Raw genomic sequence first — 20,542 nt, 5'->3', positions numbered from 1 at the left:
AATATCAGCAGGTAAATGTTCCTGAAGACCAAGCAGACAAGTTGCTCCTTGCAAGCTGGGGTCTTCCCAAAGCAGTTCTGGAAAAATACCACAGTCTTGGAGTAGTACAGATGTTTGAATGGCAAGCAGAATGCCTAATGCTTGGACAAGTTCTGGAAGGGAGGAACCTAGTTTACTCAGGTATGCAAACATCTGACAAAACCCATCCCCTCTAACTTCTCCACTGCCATTTACAGGAACATGTTAGTGCTGAAGGATTCTGATCTGGCAGATAGAAAGGTCAAGATCCTCTTCTTTTCTGGAGACATCCCGTTAAGATCTGTCCCATTGTTGTACCTCAAACCTGGCTTAATGGTCTCTTTTCTAATGTGAGGAGAGACTTTTTTCCCCATTTTCCTTTTTGTTAAAGTTCCTTTAGAAACTGATAATTGGGAATCAGTTAATGTTGACTCTTTTTAAATTATAGGCTGTGTCAACCAGTAACTGAATTATAATAGCAATGGTAGACATAAATACTTTTGAGAATGTTACTTACTATCTGATTTTTTCAGTCCCTTTGTCATTTCTGTGCACATAATGTGTTGGGGGGGGGGATTGTGCAGAAGGCGGAGTAGTGCAGAAGGAGAAGTAGGACTGGTGAACTAGAAATCTGTGGGAAATTACAATTGCTTGCCTATTTTCTTGGGAAAAAGGTTCCAGAGCAGCACTGGGAAGATGAAGAACTTAGAAGAGAGGCGGGGGATTTTTAGTCTTCTTGACTCTTTATGGAGTTGACTGCAAATGTGGTTGTGGTTGTGGGTGGGAGACATCAACTGAAGAGTCCCACCCTAGGTTCTCCAGTAACTGCTTTCCATACTAGGTTTGTGATGCTTGTTTGTTGGATTTCTTTTTTAAACTTTAAAAAATTAATTACAAAAGTTGTTTTATTTTCAAGCTCCTACCAGTGCTGGAAAGACTCTTGTTGCAGAATTGCTTATTTTGAAGCGAGTCCTGGAGACTCGTAAGAAAGCTCTTCTCATCCTTCCCTTTGTTTCTGTGGCCAAGGAGAAGAAATGTTATCTTCAGGTAAGTAGCATTCAAGGAGGTAAATGTATGGGTAGTAGTTGTTGGGTCACATTATTTAAACAGAAATGCAAAAGCATGGGTTTTGGGGAAAAAAGAAATTCAGGGTAATTTCAGAAATGATTTGTAGATAATTAAAAATTTTCTCTAGGTTTAGATAAAAAAATGAAAGTTTTAGCCAGAAAGGAAACTTGGAAGAATTTTATGGAGTCGATTATAACATTTTATTTCAGCTTTGACTTTTAAAGCATTGTTGCTTGCATTTATTCACAGATTTTATAATATACAAACTTTAAAGGAAGTTTCTAATTAGAGATTGTGTCAGAAAAACTACAAAGGGAAGGTGTTAACATTATCTGAAAGGATAAAAAGATATTTTAGCTTTCCTTGAGGTGTTCTGCCACAATTTTGTGCCTTTGATTTCACTTCGGCTTCTTCACTCCAGGTATTTAAAAACCGAAATTACGCTGGGATCAGTATTTTTAAAACATAAATATTTTTTCTTGAAATAGTTTCATATCAAACATTGTTTCCATTAGGTTACAACAGTGACTGAAGCCAAATCCAAATCCAGATGGGATTTTTGTTATGGTTTGTGGCATTTAGCACATTGTGGTTTGTTAATCAACTGAGATGGCATCTTAACCTTGCAAATTGCTAGGAAGTCCTACAAACTGAGTGCAAAAGCTACTTTGTAGCAATTGATAATGGAGACACCTTTCTCCTTTAGTCTTGTAAAACTGGGGGATTATCAATGCTGTGTTGTACTACTCCTGGCCTAAGGTTTGGCCCTAGCTGCACATATTTGAAATCATATGGTATCCTACCCATGAGGTCCAAACATTTGTACCTTTTGTTAATGCTATGTGTGATGTGCCAAAGCTTTGGCACTGCAGTAATGAGCCGTGGAAGAAAATAAGTTGTTTCTTGGCTTTGTGTCATTGTTGTATTTGGGGTTACACATTTGGCTTTTGCCCAAGATTTCTCAAGAGGAAGAATTCTTTGTACGTAACCCAATGGTATTATAAACTGTTGCACTGTGTGTTCTCCAACGTTTTTAATATGAAATATTTTTATACAAAACAGTGGTCTTTACCTTTCACTCAGTTATGTACAATTTATCTTGCAACATGTACTCTGTGGCTTCTGGTTTGGAAATAAAAAATGACAGTGGAGAAAAGAAGTATCAGTAACTGGCTGAGCTATGGCTTTAATCTGATTAGTTGGCATTAACTAGAAATTGTAAGTGTAGAATGCAGGCTTTGGTGTGATTCCAGCAGGCATTAGTAAAAATTCAGAGTTGTAACCTTGGCATGACATTCTGTATCCTTGGAAAACAGTCCCTGTTTCAGGAGGTGGATGTGACAGTTGGAGGCTACATGGGAAGCATGTCTCCTGCTGGACGTTTCTCTGCTCTGGATGTTGCTGTCTGCACCATTGAGAAAGCCAACGGACTAATCAATAGGCTAATAGAAGAAAACAAAATGGACTCACTGGGTAAAATACCAAGCCTTGGCCATTGTGGGGATGAGGTTTATTACGTATTCTGAGTACATGTAAACTTGTGGGATGCTTTGAATTTGTTTTTGTATTTGACAGACATACCAAATAGGAAAATTGAACAATTTTCTTCTTCCAGAGCACCTCTGATTTGGATTTAGGAGGGCAGTCAGCATTATTCCATGTAGCTCAGAATCTGGGATGAGTATGTAGTTTTAATTTGTCTGCCATGGATGAGAGTCCATGGACAGTGATTAGTTGCAATAAGCAGTGATTCCCATTGCTAGAAAACGTCTTCAATTAATAGAATTCAGTTAAAGGTCTGAGATATGTTGGAGTTCAAGAATGTATTAGGTTTGTTTGTTTTGGACAGAGATTGTGGAATTTATGATCTATCTTCATTTAGCTGGAGGAAGAGAAGAGATTATGTTTTGTGCTCATCTGGATCCAGATAAGCGGAATGATAGGGCTCCTCTGGGTAGGCATGGTGACGAGGAGGGCTGTGGCACTCATTTCTGTCTCGTAGTTCGCTCAAAAGCCCCCTGTCCTTGTAACACTGGCTTCTGGGTCACTGTGGCCCTGATGGCCACTAGGTAAGGGTAGTATTCATTTAGTATCTGGGAGGAGATATAAAACCTGAAGAAGCCCAGTGTTTCCAGTGAGCACTTGGAAAGAGATGTGCTTTCCTACTCTAATCAGAAGTTTGTTTTCTTTGTTTCTCTGCTCAATAAATCTATTCCCAGTTTTGTTTTATACAGTAATCCTCCCTATCTTCACTCTGTCCTGTAACATAGCTGGTTGCTATTTTAGGAATACAATAATTGGAAAAATAGCTGAGTATCAAACTGCTCTGAGACCTCCACCTTTGAAACTGCTGTTCTGTGTGCATCTGGTATCATAATATTCTGCTGCATTGTATACCAGAAGATTTTTTTAAAGGGAGAAAAAGGGAAATAAAGCCTTGCAGGATTTTTTAGAATGTGAAATCATGGGATAACACATTCACACCTGGATCTGTAGGGGCTGAATCACCATGAATGCTTGAGAAACTGACAGTGGGCAAGAAGATGAGTGGGTGACTGTTGTGCTGCATTTTAAGCTCATTCAAACTGAGGCTTCTGCAGTCCAGCTCAGTTCTTGAATGTATATCTTCATCCCTTCACTTGCAAGAGAATGGCAATCATACAGGTAGTTATTTCAGTATATGACTACTTAGTTTAGGGTTTTTTTGTTGTTTAAAATAGGGTTAATTTAATCCTAGGTCACCACACTGTAGAAGCTGTACTGCCAGCACAGGGCAGACAGTGGGGTCAGTCAGGATAACCATCTTAATGTTGTCTTGAGTGACTTGGAAGCATGCTCAGTGTACTGAAATGTACCAAATTCCTTTAGTTGGGACCTCCATTTCATCCCTACATTTTGCTATGGTTTCTAAGGTGAGTGTACCTGAGAAGAGTCATTTAAGTATAACCAGCCAAATGACTACAAGATTTGATTTTGAATATGTATCCTCAATAACTCCTGAAAGCATCGTATTTTAATTTTACCATTTGAGAACACCTCTGCTGCAACCATCCATTTCCCCTGTGCCCCATTATGGCTGTATAATGGAAATAAGGGTAAAAACGTGTTTGGGTTTGTTTTTTTCTTTTTGTATGCTTCTTTGATATCAATTTTTAAATTAATTTGATTTTAAAAAATCATCTTTATGTAAGAAATGGACAAATTTTCTGTTTGGAGATAAATTTTTGTAAAAGCTGTAAAATATGGGCATGAACTGAAAATGCCAGTTTAACTGTCACCTAAAGCAAGCTTGTCTGAAACTGCAAGATTGTACCTTGTCTTCTAATTAATTCTAAATTTAGACTGGTTGGTAACAAGGGTGTTTTATCTTTTGAGATGAGTTATTGGGAGATGACTGCAATCCTGGCTGGATTCCATCTCAAGCTTGAGCTGTTCCTTTTGTGATGTCAACCCCGTGCTGATAGCTCACATTGCCTTTGGAAATTGTTGAGAGAAACTCAAATTTTCTGCCTGCCAGAGCTCTTTTTGCTGTACGAAGCAGTTAAAAGCAATGTTGTGTTGCTAATTACTATGTAACATGTCAATTTTGAACATCCAGGTACACAGGAGATGATTCTTCTTGTTTTTCAGCCTCTTGACACTGATGCTAAAGGAATTTTTATGAAAGTGGTTAGAGAAAAAACTGCTACTTTCTCAGTGTGTCAGCTGGGAATGGATTTGTAATGTGCTGTTATGATACTTGTTCCTTTTCTTAATTTAAACTTGAAATTAAAAAGTTACTGGTTTAATTGTACTAAAAAAACCCCAAACCAAATACCAAATCCTCCCTGATTGTCATTCAGAACTTTTTAGTTTTAAACAGGATGGGGACTAGCCTAGTTATTCTACAGTAAACATGTCTGATAGCTCTCAGGTACTTTTTAGTAGGTGTTTTTAACTGTCTTCTGTGTAGACACCTAATATGCAGACAGAAAAGGAGGCTGAGGCTAGACTCATTTTCAATAGCAATGTAGTGTGATGAAGTTCTGGCCCAGCTTGCCAGAACTTCCTGAACTTGTGAAGTAGAAAACACCATTGTGTGGTGGGGCCTGAAGTCCTCCTTGGCTGCAATTTCATTTTAAGAAGAGGATAGCTTTGTGAAAAATATCAGTTGCCTGTTTGCTCCTGCTGTGTTATCCCAGTGAGTGTGTTCTGAGTGCTGCCTAAATAGAGGAGAGCACTCGTGCACATGTGCACGTCAGGTCTCACCAGCTTGCAGGCTGTACAGTACCAGGGCAGTACAGTACACAGGTTTAGTGTCTGAATATACATTATAGCTGAGTGGCAGCTGAAGGTATAAAACAAGTGGCTCGTGCAAAAAGTAGCGGCATTCCCTGTGCTTTGGCCTGTAGGTACCACTAGTGTTCTATGCTTCATCTCAGGAAGTAAAATGTGCTGTTGCTTGGCTCGAAGACTGGAAAGGTAACTTGTATGGATTTTACTTCAGTAGATATCTGATTAAACTGTTCTGTCTCAGCTTCTGGAAGAATTCAGACAGATTGTTGTATGGGGAAGCAGGAAGAAGCTTTTTCTGGTGGCTGAATAAATGCATATTTGGTGACCAATGAATTACCACTTTTTACAAGTGAGCATGAAATAGAGGAGGTGCAGGAAGACAGAGGAGCTGGATGGGTGGGAGTTTGTAAAAGAGGCTGATGAAGCAGTGCAGTACTCTTTTCTAACTTAAGGGGCTTGAAAGAGAAGGAGGGAGAAAACAGACGGAGAGAGAAGGAACATATGTAGGAAGGAGAGAAAAAAAATAAGGAAAAATAGCATTGAAACAGATAATATAAGGTCACATTTGCCCTTAAGCTCCTGCTATTTTAGCCGTACCAGAAAGATATTACATAGCTGCACCAAAGAGGAAAAAAATATTTCACAGCAGCAGAACTAATGAAGTGTAGTGTCCTCTGTGCCCTGCTTTTTTTTGTTTAACCTTCCTTTATCCTATTCCATGTCCCTGGAACCCTGTCAGCTGGCCAGAAATGATACATACCCCTGCTGGGATGTATGCAGGAGAGGCACTGGGTGCCTTAGTTGTAGTGCCTCTATGTTTTCTCCTCAGGGCAGACCATAATCTGGTCTGTTGTCTCCAGCTGCTGATATTCAGAAAGCTTTTTAGACATTATTCTTTTAGATATTTTACACATCTTAAAAAATTGATGGAGGTGGCTAATAGATTAAAAAGTCATTTACAGGAGGTAGGATGACAACAAAGCTGTCACGTAAGAATATTTTTTCATTACAAAGCCAAAGCTATATAGGAGGGCTCATTCAGGTTTGGTTAATGAAAAACGATGTAATAGGAATCAGACTATGCCAATTTAATTACCTCTGCTCCTGGGTTTTTTTCTGACATTACTATATTAGTAAGAAATGATGTTTTTAACTAAGACAGTGATGTCAGCAAAGCTTTTGACTTGCTCATTTTGGTGCTGGAATTTTCCTTTCCAGATAATCTGAAGCCTTGGGGTTTTAAATTGTAGAGAGGTTGCAGTACAGATACTGCAATACTGTTTTGTGTGGTGGCTAAACTAGCAACCTATTTATTTTTATTTTTTGAAAACTGATTGTGTGTGGTTGGGTGTGTATGTGAAATGTCATGACAGTGGTCATGATTTGTCTCTCTTAGTCACAGAAGGAAGCTGTAGTGGTGTTGGTAAGCATAGCTGGATTTGTGAATATAACTTTCAGTTTATGTGGAATGTGAAAGGATCGGGGCTGTCTGTTCTTAGTTTGGAGGTTGGTCAGATATAACCTGAGTGCTTTTCTTTATCAGGAGTGGTGGTTGTGGACGAGTTGCACATGCTGGGAGACTCTCATCGAGGATATCTGCTGGAACTCCTCCTGACCAAAGTTAGATATGTTACAGAGAAGGTAGCAAAACGGTGGGTAGACAAGGATGTTTGTCTTTTAATGCTAAATTATGGATGACTCTAAATATTTTGTGCTCTGGGAGATTGGAAATTTGGGTTAGCTCAAGGGTTTTTATGAGAGTGATGACCTAGACTATTTTGGTTATTAAGATCTCATCATGCCACCTCTCAGGGGTCTGCCATTGTAGTCAAAACCTCTTTTCCTCGTGGTTTTCAATTTGTGTGCTACCATGGGATTTATTCTCTTGGGAAAAGAAATAAGGCTGAAGCTTTCATTTACTTCTTTAGCCTATTTAAGTTTTTTAAAAAAACTTTGGATTTTTTTAAAACAGTTTTGCTACCAGATTGTTTTGGTGTTTCATGCAATGAGGTATCTATCCTTCAGAAATGTTCAGGTGTTGTGGAAGAGTGGGCGTGTTGTTAACCTTTTTATGGTGAATTAGTCAGAAGGCTTAAGAGGATATACCAGTAGTCTTCTTAGTTAGCACTGCTCAGGGTGAGCTCTGGCTTTGTTTATAACATGCGACAGCCTAGTGGTTGCATGGTTTCTTGCCTTTAGCACAACTGATTAGACACTGGAGAACAGATTAAACGCTTCAGAAGAGCTCTAGAGGCTTTTAAGAGTTCAGTATCTAGATCCTCAGCAGCAACTGTCCAGCGGTTCCATAGTGCCCAAACGCAAAAAAAGGCAAATGGAGGAGAAGGTGTAACCTTCTTCATCTGCAAGGCACTTGCAGACCTGGCTAAAATTCTGTAGCCTATTTTTATCCCCCCCAGTCAAATAGTGTGTTGTGGAGCTGGAACTTTTTTGATCCTTGAAGGTCAAAAGTTGCTTTAGGGAGAAAAACAGTCCCAAGTTGCTGTAGGAGCAAAAATCTGCAACCTTGATGGCAGAGCTGTAGTAGCAAGTGCTTGAAGAGCTTGGATTAGAGAGTCTACTTCTCCCCATCTTCCTTATTTCTGTCTCATCAGTGACTGACTTTTTATACCATAGCTTCTTATGGTATAAGAGTTATCTTATTTCTTCTATCTTGTCTTTGCCAGGTGTTACAACCCACCCCTGAAGGCAAGGTCTTCTAAAAAGATTGACTGTTTCTGAGCTCATGTTGATTTGTCAGACCTTTTGTTTTTTAAAGTCTCAATTTATGGCTCAGTGGAATGCAAATGAGTGGTTTTCAAACGTAAGCATAGGAGCATAGAAAACCCCCCAAAACTACTGTGTGGATGTAAAGGCCTGAATTAAAATCTACATTTGGGTGTCTAAATTAACAGTTTGTGTTTTCTGGTCTGTTAGGAGTCCATTACTTCTCACTGCCTTTAATGGAAGCTGCTGTTCAGCACTTTAAGAACTGAAGCTACTTGCAGTTTTTGCTGAACTTAAGGCTTTTTTCCCCATCTAGGAAGACCTTAGTTTAGTATTATTTGTGCTGAAGGGGAACAAATAGAAGTGTTTTAATTAAGGCATTTAAGCTTAGAAGATTGCAGTGGAGATTAAGCCATTCCTTTATTTTCACGTTTTTGTAAGTGTCAAGGAACTGGTTGATTTATGTATTTGTTTTCAGTTTCTTCAAATAAGCAGTCATTTTTAGCTATTGTTACCTAAAGAAGGTTGAGATTTAGGTTCAAAATGATAGAAAGATGAATTATCTTGTTATCAATGCATAACATGACATTGTGTGCTTAGAGTAGAGTATGGCTTATTTCTTTGTCGAAAAGTTAAAAGAAGTAGCTTTATATTTTAGAGTCTGGAAGGAAGTAGGTTGAGTTAGTTTTTATGAATTCCATTTTCCAGAACAGTAGCCAATGTTGTCACTAACTTTCATTTTCTTTTAACCACTTCCAGAGAGGTGAAGACAACCAGTCCTGGTTTTGGTGGGATACAGATAGTAGGCATGAGTGCTACCCTCCCTAATTTGGGACTCCTAGCCTCATGGTTAGATGCAGAGCTATACTGTACAGATTTTCGTCCTGTGCCCCTCAAGGAGTGGGTGAAAATTGGCAACAACATATATGACTCCTCCATGAATTTAGTGCGAGAATTCCAGCCCAAACTTCAACTGAAGGTAACAAAACCCTGAGCAGTGGCTTTGGGATGACACCTTTTGTAGTGCTAAAGTTAAAAAGACAGCTTCTTGGTATGTTTTTAATTTCTTTTTAAATAGATGACATTCCCAACTTCATTGTTTACTTAACAGATTATATACTCCAGCTTAGAACAAAACTGGTTTTTTTGTCTTTTACTGACTTAAACCAAAAAAACCTCAACCCATACACCCTCATGCAGATCTTGGAAGTTTCTTCAATTGGACTTGAAGACAAGGTTGACTTTGCAGTTTCTGAGCACTTGACAGGTATAAAGAGATTGATTCTTCCCTTACCCACCACCCTATCTTGTGTCTGGGAATCTGCTTCACTTTCATGAATGCAGATAAGTATTTCCTGCTTAGGCCAAGGAATTTGCATTCAACACTGGGATAATATATTTGCATTAAAATCTGGTATTGAACCTGCTTGTGTTAAACTGATAAATGATTAATTTTGTCAGTGAATAGAAGGCAGATGTCCATCCTGATTCTTCTGAATCTGTTTTCAGTATTTAGTCCTTTTGCGCACTTGAAAAGGATATGGAAAGTTAAGGGTAACATACTATAAGGATTTTGAACAACAAAACGGGTAGAAATGGAAAATTTGTGCTTCCTGCTTGTAGGTTCCTTTTCTGTGGAGTCTCTGAAGGGTGAATTCTATCTCTGTTCCTTTAAACTGCTTTGTGTAATACTAGTGTAGTAGTTGGACATTATGGGCTGAATTACAGCAATACTTTGAAATGTTTTGCAGCCAGATCTTGTTGTGCACAAATGTTCTCATGTCAGTAGCATGGTGGCACAGCAAAGGAAAAGGGTTCTAGAGACGAAAGGAAACGCTTGTGACATGAATATCTGGAAGCTTGCTTTTATGTGGTCATATTGGGAAGGTGATGCTACATCTCCTTTTCTGGATATTTTTTGAAATAGTTGCTGTGGATAGTTACTAAATTAAACAGAGGAAAGATCTAAACTAGGCTTATGACTCAACAGTTTAAAGGAGTTGACTTATTTTATAAGACCAGGTGATCTTGGACTTGAAACCTGTTGCTGGACGTTCAGACTTTTGTGCCTCAAACTGGACCAGGAAAGGAAACTTGATGGCCTCATCACTTCAGCTGAAATTGTCAGAATCCTTACTGAACTTTTGATGTGTATATGCAGTTCCTGACATTGCTCCCCTGTTTTCATTTGCATTTTAGTGCTTTTTATTTCTTCCTGTATGCCTTCATTTTTCTCTTACGCCTTTGGCCTGCTTGCTAGAAGGGAATCTGGCTTAGCCAAGCAAAACAGATCCGTTGCAGGGACTCTCTTAGGATCTTAAGACCAAGAAAGCAAGCTGTAAACAGCAGGGTTTTGAATGGACATCTCTGTAAGTATCCATAAAAGCCTTCCACTGTGCTCTGAACACTTGAAACCTTTGGTCAGCAGTGCTTGCTGAGTCCATCTTATTGGGGATGCTTAGACTACTACGTCTCATGCTTTTAGTTCAGACATCCTAGTTGACAGGTCTTCCCTAGTTACTGCAGAGGAGTTTTCCCTCGGGGCTCTTCCTAGTTCTTCGCCACTGCTGTTAGCCATGGCATGGAGGTTGCAGTGATTTTTTTGTGCACCGTGTGGCCTTCATTCAGAAACAGATTTATGAAAGCAAGGTGTAAAATGTTACATTTATTCATGGGTAGGTCTAGAGCTGTCCTCAAAAATAGGGTCATACTAGTGCTTGAACTTCATAATGCAGGACTGAAAATAAGATAATGGTGCTCCATCTTCTTTGTTTGCTCCCTCTTTCTTGAAGTAGAAGATTCCTACTAGGACACAGAAGAATGACAGCATTTACAAACCCCATTCAATCCGAGAGTGTACTGAAAATATTTTGTCTCAATTCAGGGAGACGAAGACCATGTTGTGAGCCTGTGTTATGAGACTGTTTGTGGTGGCCATTCAGTCCTGCTTTTCTGTCCATCCAAGAACTGGTGTGAGAAGCTGGCAGACATCATTGCCAGGGAGTTCTACAGTTTGCAACAAGCTGAGAGTAAGAGAAAAGTGGTTTATAGAAGACTATAGTATGCACAGTGCCTTTAATGATAATTAATTTTAGTAGAAACTATAAAAATATTTTCTTTCTCAAGGTTCTGTGAAAAACTCAGCCCTGGCCCCCGTTGTTGTGGACAGAGAAGGGATCGATGAAGTTGTGGATCAGCTAAAGCGTTCTGTCTCAGGTCTGGATTCTGTGCTCCAGTGTACTTTGCCATGGGGAGTGGCATTTCATCATGCAGGTATTCCTGAATATCCCGGTCTTGAATTCTGTAATAGTGAAGTCATTTGGGTTCTTTTTACTGTAGGTACCAGCAATTTAGCAGTTGCTTTTTGAAGCCTTTAGTAGCTTATGACTAAATAAGCTTTGAGAATCCCACAGTTAGAGGTAGACTTGAAATTCTTTTATTGTGCCTAAAGACTTTAATTCACAAATTGTTATGATAAATCTACCTGTGTTGTATAACAGAAACTTTTAAAATACAACTTAACAGGTTTTTTTGTGAAATGCCTGAAAAATAAGCGGATTTGCAGCTCAAAAATTTTCAAGTTGTCCCTAAAGCTGCCAGAGTATTTCAGAGCAATTTCCCTTAGCTTAATACTGAAATAAATGAGTAAATAAAGGAAGTATAATAATGGAAATAAAAATAAAAGGAGCATATGCTGTGAACACTTCTGGTTAGATACTTTATTTCATACTTAAGTAGGTAATAGTGTTGCCTGTTGGATCATCTAGAAAAGGGACTGACTGGGAGAGACAACAGTAGCTAAGACATTGATGATGCAGGAGAAATAATTCCAAATGCTTATGGAATCTGGATTTCTTTCTCAAGAATAAAATTGTCATGAAACCCTGAAGGAGATGTAGAAAGATACATGCTAGACCTGTAACCTATAATGGAAATAATGAAGGAATCCAGAGTCAGGACAGTAGATGAGTAAATCCTAGTTCCCTGCTGTTTCCTCATTTTTATTTTATTTATTTATTTATTTATTTATATATTCAGTTGCAGTACTTCTAGATGTGCAATAAGGAGTTGTTCATCTTGCTACCATGTGTGCAAGCGCCTTACAAAAACTAGTATATTACTGTCAATTGTGAAATAAATAGTTAATGGTGAAATTTTGCTTCACCTATGGGTCAAAAGGAGTTGACTAAAGTAGTGTTTTGAGTCTGGTGAATGGCGAATGTTTGTTAAGTTTGTTTGTTCTTCCCCTTGCCTGACAGTAACATTATTAGCTCTTAAATGCAGTGTCACCGTGACAAGGTTCACTAAAAGCCACATCTCCTCAGGTCTTACTTTTGATGAAAGGGACATTATTGAAGGAGCCTTTCGCCAAGGCTTGATTAGAGTCCTGGCAGCGACCTCCACGCTCTCATCTGGAGTGAATTTGCCTGCGCGCCGAGTAATTATACGAACACCCGTGTTTGGTGGCAAACTGCTGGACATTCTCACTTACAAGCAGATGGCTGGAAGGGCTGGCAGGAAAGGAGTAGACACAGAGGGTAAGCAGAGTCTGTATTAACATTCTGTAAGGATGGTGTTAACCTGATTAAATCCAGGGCAGTACTTTGCAATTAGTGACTAATCATGATGAATTCCTTTGGTATTCAGTATGATTAAGTTAATCAAGATGAATTTGTTTGGTATTAATTTGTTTGGTATTAATGGAGTAAAAATTGTAATTCCCAGGGGATTCTTTTCACTTCAGGAGACTGACTTTGGTATTTACATGTCAGTTACTTCAAGAACAGGCTGTTTTCTCCTTTGAATTCTTGTTAGCTTCTAAGGCTGTGTTGTTCATTTGCCTTAATTCTGTGATCCGTGGTCAGTTAACTAAAATATTTACAGTTTCGGTGAGAAAATTTACAGTAAACTCTCACTGGACAGGCCTAAAATGTAAGAAACGCATTTAAAATCTACAGTCATAATTTGACAAACTCCTGTAGTCTGAAATTCTAATTTAGATTTATTAAACTTTTACTAAACTTAACCATGAAATTTATGAATTTTATGGATCTTGAAAGTAGTAATGCAACAGAGAACAGGGAAATATGAATAGTAGCTCATAGATAATGTGACATCTTCTTGCATACAGTGGCACTGATAGATGTTCAACAAAGTAATCCTGCCTGTTATTTTAATTTGCAATGGAAATTTATCTTCATGGATGATGTTTGAAAAAAATTGCATTATACGAGTATAAACATGGTAGAAAATAAGAAGTTCAACAGATGCGGGAAGTGGGATTTGCCCTACTGATGGTTTGATTGGTGCTTGCTGGAACCCCGTGTAAGCAGACTGTTCTTACATTTAGCTTTCTATTTTTGCCAGAGTAGCATAGCAACAGAGCATTTTGCGACCTATATCTCTGTGAGCTATCCCTATGTGTTAAAGAAAAGGGCAGCTGCATGCTGTATTTTGAAATTTTCCAGACTTTGTCATTTGACTGTAGCTGGCAGGTGTAAAATGACATTATTCCTTGAAGTTTCTTCTTTTTCCCCTTCAAGTTACAATAATTAGTACCCTTTTTGACAGTTCTGATGTGACTGGGTTGTGCACAGTAAGCAGTTGATTTTATGCTGATGAGCTTCATGAATGTACCATTTTTTTCCACTCCACAGAGTCTTTTGGATGAGAACATAAAGCTATGTTGCCAGCTGCTACTCTTTCACAGAGTAGGGAGACTGGAGGACAGCAACTTCAGCTGGAAAAAATGCCTTATGTGGATATGAAATTCAGCTGACAGACAGAAGATAATTGCTGTTGAGTAGAATGCCTCCTCCTCTCCCAACATTGTAGTTCTGGGTTGTCTTATGTTTTGATCTTCTAGTTTCTTTTTCTTGGTTTGATGGAAATTAAAAAATTTCATTTTAGAGAATGAAGTTTGATTACTTTTGCATTCATCAAAATTTTCATGTTCCCAAGGAGAAATAGGTAAAGCTGTTCCATATCGGCGAACAAAACTTAGAAATATAATAGGGCCTTTGTTGCTTTTAATGGAGTTTTATGCCTAGGTAGCCAGTCTTCTGGTGTTTGTGTAATCTGGTGCTAACCTGGACCTTCCCTTGCATCTGGAATGTTCAATAAGGAATATTGGAACAGCTCAGTTCCTTTTTTTTTATTGTTTACTAGGTTGCAGTTATTGGCTTTAAGTTCTCAGTGGGGTATCCTCCACATCTTCCAAGTCTTGAATAACTGTCAGATAATATAGAGCCAAGGGGATACGCATCTTCTGTTAGATTTTCTGTTAGATTTACCACTCTGAAGAGTCAAAGTTTTCAGAGGGAATTGTAGGTCACATCAGAACCCAAATACAAAATGAGTGAACGTTCTTAATTGCTAAAATCAAAATAAGCTTTGCTTTCGCAAAACAATTCTTACAGGCAGTTGATTTTCTGTACTCTTTGGCTCTGTCAAAAATATGTGGTCAACAGATGTCAAAAATTTCACCTGGCAGGATAAAAAAGTCCAAGACGTCCTCTGAGCATGTCTTTTATCCTGTATTTATGTAAGCATGTTTAAGTTGTATTTTGTTACTCACCTACACTGCATTTATTTATTCTGTTCATTAAATTTAAGTGCAGTTGTGTTTTCATTACTACTGGATTTGTTGATTACTGTAGCATTACCACAGCTACAGTTTTATCACAACATTCCTAGGATCTTACTAAGATACCCACTACCAAAATCACCTTGTGTCCAGACTACGTGCATTTAAATCTTAACAAGTTATCATAGCCCTACTATGATATTTACTGTACAGCTAATCCAAATCTAATACTCTCTTCTTAATCCAAATCTAATACTCTCAATTCATTTATCCTGTGCCATTTGGCAAACCTGCTAACTAGCTAGAGCCTCCCAGGGACCTAGTTTCTCTGTAATAGCTTTGTAGAAAAAATCTGTGTGTGACCACTGTATGTGACCATGGGTAGGCTGTACTGTGATCTCATTAAAGGAATTTACCCATTTTTTTCATTTTTGTTTCATGGCTCTCAGACCTTTTTTGTCTCCCACAGAGTTTCAGTGGTTAGAGATTTTCTTAACAATGTCTGATAGAGAATTTTAAGGTAAGGTTTATTTAGATGCGCTTGCAATGGAAACCATTCAGGATACTTAAGATTTTGTGTGTATGCATATGTATATGCATATATGAAAGTTCAGAGAATGCATAGTTACTTAGGTTAATAATTTGGCATTTCTGAATCAATTTGGTGTCTGTGTTATTTTGGGACTGAAAGATGGTTGAATGAACACAAAATGTCAAAGTGCTTTGCAGCTTTTGTGTTGTCTTCTTTTGAGAATTTTGTTGGTTTAAAAATGTAGCAAAGAAGAAAAATTGATGCCACTGTGTATTATAGTTTCAGTCAATTCCAGAACAAGAAGCAAGAGTGGTTCAGCAGAAAAGCAGATGCACAGAGAGGCTGTGGAATCTCTTAGCTGATTTGGCAAGACCCTCACTAGCCTATTGTAACTTTGAAGCTTGCTCTGCTTTTAGTTCTGAAGTATTACACATCTGTGGAGTTCTTAAATAGCAATTCATATACGCTGTTCAAGGTTGCACAGGTTTGTCTCTTCTTTTGTTACTCAGCTTTTTGGAAAATAACTACAGTTTTTCCTTCCAATAATATGTCCTTGATGAACTGAGTGCAGCTATGAGCGTGCTAAGATGCAATACTCAGGCCATTAATGTTTTTGTATTTTTTGTTTTTCTTTTCCAATAGGTGAGAGCATTTTGGTTTGCAAGCCCTCAGAAAGATCGAAAGGAACTGCTCTACTTCAGGGATCTCTCAAGCCTGTTTGCAGCTGTTTGCTTAGAAGAGAAGGGGGAGGTGTTGCTTCTAGCATGAAAAGAGCAATACTTGAGGTACAGGACACATGGAGAGGGATTAGAACTGTGCTTGCACTCTTGTAAGATGGTTTCTTTTGTGATGCCATCAAATGTTTTCTGTGCACTTTCTTTTTCATGTGTTTCCTCCCTTTCCAACCCAAGCATCTTCAGAAGAAAATCAATTGGGTCTGCCAGCTTGCTTCAGTATTCAGCATTTTGTCTGGAATGTTTCTCTGCTTGTTGCAGATTAGGATGTGAGCACACACCAGCAAGGGTTTCTAAGCTTTGTTTTTGCTTTTAGATACACCCCTTAGGCAGAAGTGTAATTCTTAAACTTCATGTACGACCTGACATTCTTAACTGGAGGATGCTTGCAAATTACTGATCCTAGAGGCTTTATAGACTGAATTAGGCTGTAAGAACATTTATAGAACCTTGTAGGGTGCCTTATTTTCCCCCTCAACTTACCTACCTCTTTTGCACAGAAATAACTGAAATTTTATTAATACATTTTTGGTGAGTAAACAAGTTTGGTACCCAGTTTGCTTCCTCTAACCTGTCCTCCTCTGTAGGGTTCCTATAGAAGTAAAAAGGGCCAAAAGGATTTTTTTTCCACATAAGTGAGCTTATGTGTTTTTTTCCCTGAAGTTGCTTTTGGGCTTGAACCTAGATTAGATGCGGGACTTTCTAAGTACAGTTTGTTTGCTGTAGTTCTACTGTCTTGCGAAAACTGCTGTGAAACTTAGAACTTGGTTGTGATTCCATAGAATTTGAATTTTTAGCAAACCATTTTTAACAAAGCATTTTTATACATAAGATCTATCTAAAAGATGGGAGTTCCTTTCAAGTGGGGTTTCTTCGTGACATGGAAAAAATGCATTGAAACCATGAAAGAAAGTTTTTAGTTAAACACCTTGTTTATCTCGAGGAAGACCCACACGTGGAAATGCTGCATGAGGAAAGAGCAACTGTGTGAAAAACAAAACCAAGATCCAATGGGAAAAAAATCACTCTCAATCAGGAAAATGATGATGGAGTATAGCATTTACATTTATTACAAGAAAACTTCAGTATACTGAAGAACCTTAGGAGAACTCCTCCTTCTTGAATTGCTTTTTTGTCTTCAGAAAATTGCAGCTTGTGTTCTAAAATATTAAAGATATTTTACAGTGTGGGCTAAACAAAATGCCTAGGGCTAGTCTCAAATCTAAATTGCTGCTATGTGTATGGCCACTTTCAAAATAAGATTTTATAATTAATTCTTTCCCATAACTTAGTCTCTTACTTCTATCTAAAGTGACTGGGTTCTTGCCAAGAAAAATCTTTACAGTTGGCTGTTGCTTTGCCTTATATTCCCCTCTCGTACTGGTTCTTTAAAACTTAGATGGTGGGTCAACCTATTTGATCCTCCAATCTGATGTTTCATCCTACTGTGTCTCTGGCAACATGAACAAGTAGTTTTCTTCAACAGATCATAGTTGGGGGAGTGGCCAACACTCCAGATGATGTGCAGACCTATGCTTCTTGCACTCTGCTTGCATCCAGCTTGAAAGAAAGCAAGTTGGAAAATGGGGAAGAACAAGACAAAGCACAGTCTGGACCTATCGAGGCTTGTGTGGCATGGCTGCTGGAAAATGAATTCATTCAGATTCTGGACTCTGGCAGTGATGTGAAAGGTAATGTTGGTGTTCTTCCCAGTGACTGCAGTTAGTTTTGATTTGATAAATCTTCTGCAGCTGGGCAGATGTTCAGTGTAACTTTATAGTAAGGACTTCTGTGCATTTATTATTTATTTTAAGGAATCACGTGTGTTAAGATTTTTTTAGCTTTCCAGCGGGTGTTTTTGTACCTACTTTAGCATATTTTGCATGCATGTGTTCTTGGAAGGCTCATCACCTGCACACCACCTCTAAGACTGATGCGTCTGAGTCTACAATTCCCAAAAATGTCTTTAAACAAAGCATACTTTAACTACAGGATTTGTGTACATTAACTGTAAACTAGGATTTTTGTCTTTCTGGAGAAGAATCAGTACAGTCTAAGAGAGTTCAGGTCTTTTCTAGAACTGCTTGGTGTACATGATTGCACTTTCCCCTGATTTTGGCTATTTCCTTAAAATGGCTAAGGATGAGACTCTTACAATAATAGTAGGAATCCCCATTACAGGTTAATTTGTAACTTTTTTTAAAGAAAAGATAATAGGAGATATTTAGTGTTCCTAAGAAAGAAGTACTCAAAATGGTAACTTCTAGGCAGTATGGCAGATGGGACTCCATGTTTTTCTATGTGATTCTTTTTTTTTTTTTTTAAACAGCTGAGGTTTATCACCCAACACATCTTGGCTCAGCTACTCTTTCCTCTTCTCTTTCACCAACCGAAGCCATGGAAATCTTTGCTGACCTGCAGCGAGCTATGAAAAGCTTTGTTCTGGAGAATGATCTGCATATTGTCTATTTGGTAGGTTCCTCATTCTGTGTCTTGTATTTTGTACTGCCAAAACTAAGGAAAGGAGAGACAGCACAATGCAGAGTTCTTGAAGGCTCCATGAACATAGTTAGGTTTTTTTTTTGGGGGGTGCTTAGCTTATCCTTCATGAAGAAAAGTTTCTAAATAGAATGTTCTTCAGAACTAGTTTGTTCCCATAGTGTCTATTGTGTAGGCAGGTGCTGTGTGCCACCTAAGCCCGTTGTTGTCACTCCTCACTTTGTAAGATTTCAGAACGTCATAAATTTCGAGCCTAAGATAATGGTAATTTTTCCAAGACACTTGTGGTTAATGAAACAAATTGGTTTTGTTGTGTGTTTGGGATCAGCAGGCTTAATCTCATATTAGTTTTGGAGGCTCAGAAAACTTTTGGGCTTTTAGTATCTGTTTTTCCTGCAAAAAAACCTCAGAGACCTACACTACTTTCTTCCTGTGGGTGGGCCTTTCTTCAGTTCAGTAACAGTGAAATTCATCTCTGATTTAATTTCCTTGCCTGGTGATGCTGCCAGGGCTAAAGGAAGGAGTGTGATAAATCTTATGAGGGAAAAGTGTCCAAAGTGTGTCAAGATTTATGAGCATGAACACTTGAAAAGCTAAGCAATGCTATTTAAGACCTTTGGAGAGGAAGCCACAAACCTGTGAAGATTAGTGAGGAAACCAGATGGAGTTGCAGGGAACAACTTAGGATTCATGGCTGCCAGAGGCCCATCATGCAATCATCATCCTAAATTTGACAGTCGTCTTCAGCCTTCTTAAGTGTAAAGTGTATTCTCTTTATCAGAATGACAAATCAAAGGCAAAATTTGGGCATCTTGTCTGAAAAAAAAAAATTCACTTCAAGAAGAACATGCTTGCAGTTACAGAAGTTGTTGAGCTGGGGGACAGGGGAGGCAAGAGACTGAGGGTACCTGCCTCTGCTTGCTGTGTTCATTAACCTGGTTATGGGCTGATAGTGACAGATTTTTATTTTCTACTCGTGCCCCGTGTGTACCCATATCTCTGTTTTAGAGGACCACATTATATTTTGTTCTATTTCTGTTAGGCAAAATGAACTCCTTTGTGTTATGCACCAGTGATTTTTTTTCCCTGTTTGCATCTCCAAAACAGAAGAAAAAGGAGTAAATTTGTTTATGTCCTGGGGTAGAGGCAGTGATGGCAATATATATTTATGCTGTACTTTTTAATTGCAGCAGCTTGTCTAATGTTATTTTAAATCAAATACCCTGTTGAACAAAATGTTCTTGAGATTCTCTTCTGTTAAGCTACCCTAAAACATTTTCTTGCAAGGTTGTTCATCTTCAAGGGCAAAGGTTTATTTTGTTTTGGTGGCTTTTTAAATTTTTTTAAGAATTGATCTTCATGTATTCCTCTTGGACTACAGGGAGTTTATCTGCTGTAATGCTCTTTAACTCTCTTAAGCTTGAATCTTCTACTTGTACAAATACGAAACTGAATTCCAAGACCTTATATTTTAGGAAAGTTGGTTAAAACAAATAAGTATTTGCCAGACTAGGAAAAGAGTTTTCTTTAAAGAAAAAAAACAAACCACAGCAAAAGCCCAGTAAACAACAAAAGGCAATTCCCCACCTTAATAACTCTTGTTCTTCTCAGTAGATGAAGGGACATGGATGACTTGCAATTATATAGGCATCTGGTGTTCTGTATCATGTTAAATGCTCCTCAAGAACTGTTAATTCTTTCAATATAATTAATCTTACTTTATACTGATATGGATGTGAATAAATTTTGTCTCCTCACATTGAAACTTACTCTGTGCTGGCTGAACATTAGCAGAATTGGTTTTATGTCTGCAAGTGTTTGAATGGTCTGGATGGCTTTTTGTTAGTGTTAATAAAATTGACATTTCTTGTACTCCAGGTAAATGAAAGCTTCAGCAAGTTCTGGCAAAATCTTTGTCCTTCCTGCTTTACCAGATGATGTGATGGTGGTTAGTGTGGTTACTAGTGGTTTTAAGAAGTTGACAGATATTTGTAAATTTTGTTAAAAAAAAAAAAAAGCTTTGTTTTGTTAAAGGAGAATGAAGATACAGATTAAAAATTGTCAAGTGGCTTGGATTTAGGGAGTAATCTGACGAAGATTCCAAAC

At 38.2% G+C, this 20,542-nt stretch overlaps 1 protein-coding gene across 1 annotated transcript in view; it reads left to right on the top strand.

The window, feature by feature from the left end:
• POLQ (DNA polymerase theta) overlaps window positions 1-20,542 on the top strand; it is a 49,586-nt gene continuing 29,044 nt past the window's right edge. The window contains 11 exon segments of the mRNA XM_050333879.1: window positions 1-180; window positions 935-1,065; window positions 2,403-2,559; window positions 6,905-7,013; window positions 8,845-9,064; window positions 10,970-11,114; window positions 11,212-11,358; window positions 12,411-12,623; window positions 15,846-15,988; window positions 17,424-17,628; window positions 18,267-18,409. Coding sequence (XP_050189836.1) covers window positions 111-180; window positions 935-1,065; window positions 2,403-2,559; window positions 6,905-7,013; window positions 8,845-9,064; window positions 10,970-11,114; window positions 11,212-11,358; window positions 12,411-12,623; window positions 15,846-15,988; window positions 17,424-17,628; window positions 18,267-18,409 — 1,683 coding nt within the window. The 5' untranslated portion in view covers window positions 1-110.

This window comes from Myiozetetes cayanensis, unplaced genomic scaffold (genome assembly GCF_022539395.1).
Source record: "Myiozetetes cayanensis isolate MyiCay16 unplaced genomic scaffold, myiCay2020 scf5-8, whole genome shotgun sequence".
Classification (NCBI taxonomy): Eukaryota; Metazoa; Chordata; class Aves; order Passeriformes; family Tyrannidae; genus Myiozetetes; species Myiozetetes cayanensis.
This window is presented reverse-complemented; position numbering and strand designations above follow the sequence as displayed.